The sequence below is a fragment of the Alligator sinensis genome, unplaced genomic scaffold (assembly GCF_000455745.1).
Source record: "Alligator sinensis unplaced genomic scaffold, ASM45574v1 scaffold366_1, whole genome shotgun sequence".
Lineage (NCBI taxonomy): Eukaryota > Metazoa > Chordata > Crocodylia > Alligatoridae > Alligator > Alligator sinensis.
In genome coordinates, this window is record NW_005841851.1 from 1,740,935 (window position 1) to 1,748,258 (window position 7,324).

The window sequence follows — 7,324 nt, forward strand, 5'->3', positions numbered from 1 at the left end:
GGGAGGTCCTCCCTGCGGAGGGTGGGGGGCAGCGGTGGGCGCAAGTGGAGATGAGGACAGGGCAGGAGGAGCGCAGTGGTTTCACACAGTCCAGCCTTCAGACTTGCTTTCTTCTTCAGGCCCTTGGTGCCTGCAGCACTCTTGGCTGCGGTCCAGGCCTCCTCCCCCTGCACCCCTGATGCTCAGCGATGAGCGGGGTGCTGGGGGGCGAGCGCGGGAGCCAGGAACTTCCTGAAACGCTTGTCACGCTTCTGTCACGTGCGTGTTTGTGTCAGCCCCTGCGCTGCAAAACATCAGGAAACAGGCAAACTTCTACCAGGGAGGGAACGGGCAGCATTTGAAATGCATTCTTGCAACATGAACCCTGTTAGTTATTAACCTAGTCCTGCCGCAGATGCTACTTTCAGGCCCGGCGTTAAGTGCCTGGAGGCTGCGAGACGCAGCGGATGGTTTGTTTTGCTTCATTTAGGGTTTTTTAGTGTCTTCTAACATAGCTGCCCTTTGCCAAGCTCAACCTTTGCCAAGTTTTCAGATAGGGTGGTGCTGGGCAAGGCTTGTCTTCGAGGAAGGTCACCATTCCCCGCTAGGTTTTGATCACTAAACCTTGGTGCGTGTGATATTTTTTTAACCTGCAGGGTTTGAAGCCCCTGCTGAAAAGCTGCGGGCCAGGGCTGTGCAGAAAAAGAGGCTCCCTCAAGTGTAAGTGTGAATCAACACCTTGGTGAGAAGCGTGTCCTTCCTAGGAGAGGGGAGATGAAACAAAGTGCTCTTGAACTGACTTCTGACTGAGTTTGTTTGGCGTCCAGGCACCCGGCTGGGGGGCTGGAGCTCCGCATGAGGGTTGTCTGCGTTTGTGGAGCTGTTTTTGCAGAGTAACTCCAAAAAAATTGTGCCGCATCCCCTCACGCGCCCAATTCCTTTTGGATCAGCTCAGCCGCTTGGTGCCGGTTACGCAGCATCCTGGGTAGGTGCCACATGCGACCGGGCTCTCTGCATGCGGGGATGTTCCTTGTGTGTTGCTGTTGGGACTGGCAAATACCCAGGGTTGCAGTTCCCCCTCTCTTGCTTCCCATGCAGTTTTGCAAGCTAGCACCGCGTTTGAACTGCTGGCAGTCAGCGTGCAGGGGATGCTGCTGCACCCCACAACCCTAGCAGTCCTTAATATGCAGAGGCTACTGCAGCTATGTTTGCCATTGCAAGAGTGGGCGACTATGGGTGCCAGTGCTGCTCTCCTGATCTGGGTGAAGTTCTGGAAGTGGATTAGCCACTGGATGAACTTTTCCTGGATTGGTTTTACTCTGTGGAGCTCCAATTCTCTGCTCAGGGGAGCTCACGCTACCTAATAGGAACGGATGGCAGTGCAGACTGCGGATGGACAACAGCTGTAGCAGATCACTGGCTGATGTGTTTGCAAGAAGAGCATCCCCAAGCCACATCAGGGGCACAGCTGCCTGTGGGTCCCCCTTCATGTAGTCTGCCGCCCTCAGCACTCCAGACAGCAGCTCACCAGTTTGGGGCTGGGCATTCAGTGCTCAAGGGTGCTGTTGCCATGGAAATGTGTGTTGCTATAGAGGATGCTGGTGCTTGCAATTTGCTACATTGTCAGAGCCTCAGTGGGGAGGATGTCTTATTCCCCTGCTTTGAGGTGAGGCACTGGGAATTTGCAATAAAGAAGGCCCTCAGGAGAGGGCACCTACAAGGATTTCAAGGAGCGGACCCTTTGGCCATAATAGCCTTGCTCCTCACCAAGCTGCATACATGGCAGCAGCTTTTGCATTCTGCTGGTTTAAAGGTTGCACCACTGCTTTCAGTACACCCCAGCAAAAGAGCATGGAGCTTCATTTTTCCAAACAGCCAAGATGTGGAATAGATGCCTCCCGGTGCCCGTTGTCTGTGGGTGTGTGCTGCTCTGGTGGCAGACTGCTGTAGACACAAAATCTCTGCATGAGCCTGCCAGGGGGTGCGGGTGCAGAGTCCCCATGCTCATGGTGTCTTGGTGGAATCGCGAGGAGAGGGCCCCTGGCTGGAACCGCCGAGTGCCCCTTACGTTTCAGGGCAAAGCTGCATGGGGTTGTGGACTGGGCAGGAAAGTTGAATCAAGTGTCACTGGTTCTGCATGTCCTTGACTGCTGTCCCTGCGCCCTCTCCAAGGAAGCCTTCCCCCTTCTCCTGTCATACAGCATTTAATCTCTGCTCTCTGTCTCCTCTCGACCTGGGGCCATACCAGGTGCTGTGAGGCCAAGGGATCATGGTCAGGAGGTCCTCATGTGAGTTGGGGCAGCAGTGATATAGGAGTTGTTCTTGTGCCAATTCCGGTCTCTGCAGCAACTAAGATAAGATGTTGCTGACACCTCAGTTTGGGAAGGCCACTGGCCAGGTCTTGTCTCAGGCTGGGCTGAGCTTGGAGGAGTGAGATGTCTCCCCTCTGCCCTTCTGCTGGCTTAAAACTCCTTGGGTTGGAGATTTGGGGGCAGCAAGGGAGAAGGGTGGCTCAGAAAGGCAGTTGGCTGAGCAGCAGGAAACACAGCAATGCTACAACTCGGAGAAGTCCCAGCCTCTGAGCTGCTTGGGGGGCAGGGGCACCCAGGCTGTCATGAGAGAGCACGTGGCCCCGTGTTGTTGGGACCAACATGGTGCATGCTCTCAGCTGAAAAGTCTCCCTTGTGACCTGAATGGATCAGCCCAAAACAGGATGTGAAGTTAAGGCTTGCACTGTCATTGTCCTGAATCTAAAGAGTTAACAATGCTGAGTTTGTTTAAACCAGCTATGTGCCTTCTAATCTCTCCACAGTTTGCAATGTCTCACTTTGGGTAATAGGCAGACAAGGTTCTTTGGGTGAATCTGATACCTTTTATTAGACCAACTTAAATAGTTGGAAAAAAAATTACATTCGTCCCCCTCTTCTCCCCCCACTTCCCCCGCCTCTTTCACCCACTGACTCCTCAATTTACATCTTCACTAACTGCCTGTCTTGCATGAAGGCCAGCCCAGCCTCTGGCTTCTTTACTATTCATTCCATCCAGAAAGAGCACACACCAACTGCAGAGGCTTCCTCAGCCTGACAAAGGGGTTTTAAAACCGAAAGCTTGCTAAAAAAATTATTTTCCAACTATTTAAGTTGGTCTTATAAAAGATATCAGATTTACCCAAACAACTTTGTCTGCCTGTGTCTTTAGACCAACACGGCTACAACCTACACCCCTGTCACTTTGGGTAAGGCAGCTCACAAATCGAGGTGGATAAGGCAGCATGGGAGAGGAGCGGGGTGGCTTCCAGTGGCAGGGATGGTCATTCACAGTATGATTACAGTAGGCTTGCTTGGCCTGCTTTTTTCGTGAGCTAACTTGTCCCCCACAGATCAGAATCCAGCTGGCCAAGGCAGCCAGATGAGTCCCTTTCCCGTGAGAGTTGAGCCCTTTTGTGTTTGTACAGGAACAAGGACATCATCAGAAATGTTCCTATCTCAAGAGGTTACAATTTGACTAGAACAAAATAAACCAAGTAGGAAGGGAAATACAGTCCCCACTTAACACACAGGGACCCCAGGTTCAGAGGGAGTAAGTTGTTTGTCCGAGGTCACGTGCAGAAAAGAATGGTGGAACCAGGAATTGACCACAGACCAGTCTGGCGTCCAGGTCAGTGCTTTGTACATGCCCATCCTTCCCCTCCACCTGGGACCCTTACAAGGGCAGGTGGAGGGAGATGCGTTCATAAAAAGCCTCCCTACCCATGATATCTCTCTCAGATCTCACTTGGGGCTCACTAAAGCGGTTCTTTTCTTTAGAGGAAGAAATTTCAGTGCTTCTCAAATCTGGGATTAAATCCTTGAGGAAAAAGAAAGGAAGCCAGTCCCTCCCGCTTCTCTCAGCGGGAGTCTGTCTGCAAAACAACTTGCTTCATGTGGCAAGGCGAAAATCGCTCTGAAAAGCATATTCCTTCCATCCCGTGATGTCTGCGGCTCTGTTCTGAGCTGCACTGAGACCACTGCATAGTTCCCTGAGTCCCGGGATAGCTGTCTGGTAACTTGGGCTAGGAACAAGGAAGAAGATGATCCTCTCTTGCATTCAGTCCCAGTGTGCCACTGCTATGACCCTCTTTCATCCCCATGGCAAAGCCTGCACTGTAACTTAATGACTGCAATATTGGTATAGACAGTTATAAAAAAAAAAAAAAATCAAATCCTGTCTAATTATGCTAACCGATGAGCCGTCAGGGGGTCCAGCTAGTATGTAATGTGCAATTAAATACTATCTCATTAATAATTTCCCCAATATCGTGCAGTCTCTTGAGCTAAAGCTATTTGCATTTCTCCATTTCAGACGGGAACATCCTGCATTTCACTGATTAGCAGCAGCTGTCTGGTCTCTGGGGCAGGATGCTGGTGGTGGAAGTAAGCATTTTGTAGCCGTTCAGGAACCATTAAAAAAATACTAAAACCTTTTTAAACAGCTTTTGAAGTCACAAAAAAATCCAAGCTATCTGGGACTTGCAGGCAGTCCCAGCTGTGGCAGCGGGTCACAGCTATGCATGGCCCACAGAGCGTTGCGAGACTGTGGTATCCATATGAATTTCCTGGCCCGTGGTGCAGCTTTATTGGTTATTAATATTAGTTGGAGGCAGTTAGTTTTGTATTCAGGGAGTGAGAGGAAGGAGGGGGCTGTGACTGGGGCAGTGAATTGAGATTCTGTAGGGTTTTTGTGAGATCTCGTGTGTCTTGTGGAAGGACAGAAGTGTCCTATGGGGCAGCCAACTGGTCGTCCACCTCTTCTGGAACTGTGTTTTCTGGTGTCTTTGAAAGATTTGAGATGCTTTGTTGACAGGTGGTCCTGATCCTATTAGTATTGATTGTGTCCTGTGACTTGCCTTCCCTCTTGTTGACTTATGTGGGCATCCTCGGAAGGTCTTCCCCTCCAGCTCTAAGTAATGAAGTGTCTTGAGGGCTGATGTTTTCTATAAGTACCCTCTGAGCTTTTGGCTGAAATCTGGAAGCCAGCATGGCTAGGGTACTCTGCATTTTGCAAGCGAGCCCTAAACTGGGCCATTGCGCTCTCCCGGGTCACTGGCTGCCATGGTGCCTTTGAAAGCTGATACGTGCCCCTTCGCTGCCGGCCTCCCATGTGCTTTGAGCTCACTGACCTGTTTCCTCTCTGCTCTCTTGCAGGCCATCGTTGTGGTGCACTGGCTGCTCACAATATGGTAAGTACTTCTGTCCTTCGCTCAGCCAGCCTTGAAAAGAGAGCTCTCCAACCTGTGGATTGGGAGCCCTGGCACAAATGCGGGGGCTCTGGGTTGGACTAGATCAGAAGCCCAAGAGAGCTCCCATGGCTGGGGCAGCTTGCCTCCTCGGACATGTGCTGGGTGGATTGGGTTTGGCTGGTTGTGCAGGGACATGACACCAGTAGGGAGATCAGGAGATGTTCTTCTCCCCGAGCCAGCACAGTTGCCATGTCCTGGGGTGAATGAGCACTTTGCTGCTGGAGCCTGATTCTCAGCTGGCACCTGATTCTCAGATTTGCTCCACTGGCTTCAAGGGAACAAGTTGAGTACCCAGCCCCATGCTTTTTCCCTCTCTTTTTAATATGTACACGAGCCCCTTAATTTAGTGCCTGGATCTGTCCTGTTCTCGGAGGGTGGGCAGGGGTGTTATCCCCTGTTACAGATGGCGAACTGGTACACGGAGGGGCCACATGTTGTAAGCCTACACCTTTGTTTGTAGTGGGTTTAGGGGAGGGGTGTACACACCATGCTGCAAGTACCTGAGTTTTGTCATCCCAGTGTCAGCTCTGAGATGATAAAAAAAAACTCTGGAGAGGTTACCAGAGACTGCAGGTAGGTTCTCAGGGAGGGTTGAAGACAGCTAGTCACTACTGGACATCTTGTAGCAGTAGCTGTTTGATCTTTTTTCAATGGAGATCCCGAGATGGAAGCTTTGAACTCTACAGATGCAGAGGTATGTGAGGAGCAGCTCCATCTTGGAGTAGGTTGGGCTGGTTCCTGTGCTTGGCAGGGAGGGGTTACCCTGACTTGCAGGAGCAGTTCTGTGCACAGAGCCCCAGGAGTGCAGGTGTTTGAGCACTGAAAGTTGAGCACGTGAGAGTCACGCCAGGCACATTCGCAGTGTTTCTTTCTCTTTTTTCCCTGCTGTGTTTTCCAGGGCAGGCACAATCCCCTGGATTCCAGACTCCTACTTATGGGGGAACTTCACCGTCCTGGCAATGGGGGTCTGGGCCATCGCTCAGCGGGATTCCCTTGACGCGATAATCATGGTGAGCCAAGAACAACTCCCTGCTGAGCAGGGGCGTGTGGAAGGGAGGGTCATGGACAGCGCAGCAAAATGCCTTCCAGTTGGTTCCACTTCCTAACCCTTCCTGGCATTGTAAAGGAAAAGCAGGTTCTCAGGCAGCCAGGGCCAGAGGGGAGTGTGCCCCATGTGTAGGCATGGCTAAGCATGGCCCCTTGTTAGCATCATACACTAGGCTGTTGAGCAGAGTGCAGCATGGGACTGAAGAGCTCTACACGTGCCAGTGACTTATGCAAATAACTGGAGTGAGCAGTGGGGTAAGTAGCGGGCAAGAAACTGGGACCAGTGTAGGGTACACAGTTAAAAGAACAGAATCCTGTGTACATGGATTGAAGTTGGCAGTGGTGCTGTAGCACCTGGAGAACAGGTGCTATGCTAGCTCTGTTCAGAGGTCACGCTCATGGACCTGTAGGTACCCACAGGTCCTTAGAAGAATGAAAAGGACAAGGAGAAAAATGGGAAATGGACTGAGATGCCTGGGGAGGCCAGCAAGGATCAGTTGTTGGCCTCATCCAATATCCGTCTTTGGTTAAATTAACTGGCTTCCCAGACAAGGAGGTGCCATAGATTTCACCTCTCTGGGCTTCAGTAAAGTCTTTGATATGTTACCTACACCTGGGGAACTGCTCTTTAAGAAGTAGGCAACATATAGTGTAGATGAGGGACTGGAAAAGAGAGAAAATATGATATTGAGGGTGAGGAATAGTCGACTGGAGGGAAGTTATTAGCAGATTTCCTCACAAATTGGCTGGAGGTCTGTCTTGTTCAGTGGTGTGCTCATGCAAACACATGCTGGAAGATTTGCCAGTGGAATGAAGATCGGAGGCATTGTCCGTATGCGGGAGGACTGGAATGTGCTGTGAGAAGAGCTGGAGAACACGAAGGACTGGACTCATGGGAAGGGGGAGAAATGTAGCAGCATAAATGTGAGACCAGGAAGTTAGACCAGTCCTTGTGAGGTTGGGGCCTGTTAAGGAATACTGCTAAATACATGGCTCTGGAAACCCTAATGTGGGCTCCTG

General features: G+C 51.1%; 1 protein-coding gene across 2 annotated transcripts in view; it reads left to right on the plus strand.

The window, feature by feature from the left end:
* Nucleotides 1–567: 567 nt before the first annotated feature.
* The window catches only part of AGTRAP (angiotensin II receptor associated protein), an 11,910-nt gene continuing 5,153 nt past the window's right edge, over nucleotides 568–7,324 (plus strand). Inside the window, exons 1-5 of one of the 2 annotated variants that reach the window (XM_025211384.1) lie at nucleotides 568–699; nucleotides 807–964; nucleotides 4,321–4,391; nucleotides 5,163–5,197; nucleotides 6,156–6,267. In XM_025211384.1, coding sequence (XP_025067169.1) covers nucleotides 4,377–4,391; nucleotides 5,163–5,197; nucleotides 6,156–6,267 — 162 coding nt within the window. In that variant the 5' untranslated portion in view covers nucleotides 568–699; nucleotides 807–964; nucleotides 4,321–4,376. The remainder of the gene's footprint in view (nucleotides 700–806; nucleotides 965–4,320; nucleotides 4,392–5,162; nucleotides 5,198–6,155; nucleotides 6,268–7,324) is intronic. The other variant, XM_006016168.3, reaches the window with a different exon arrangement.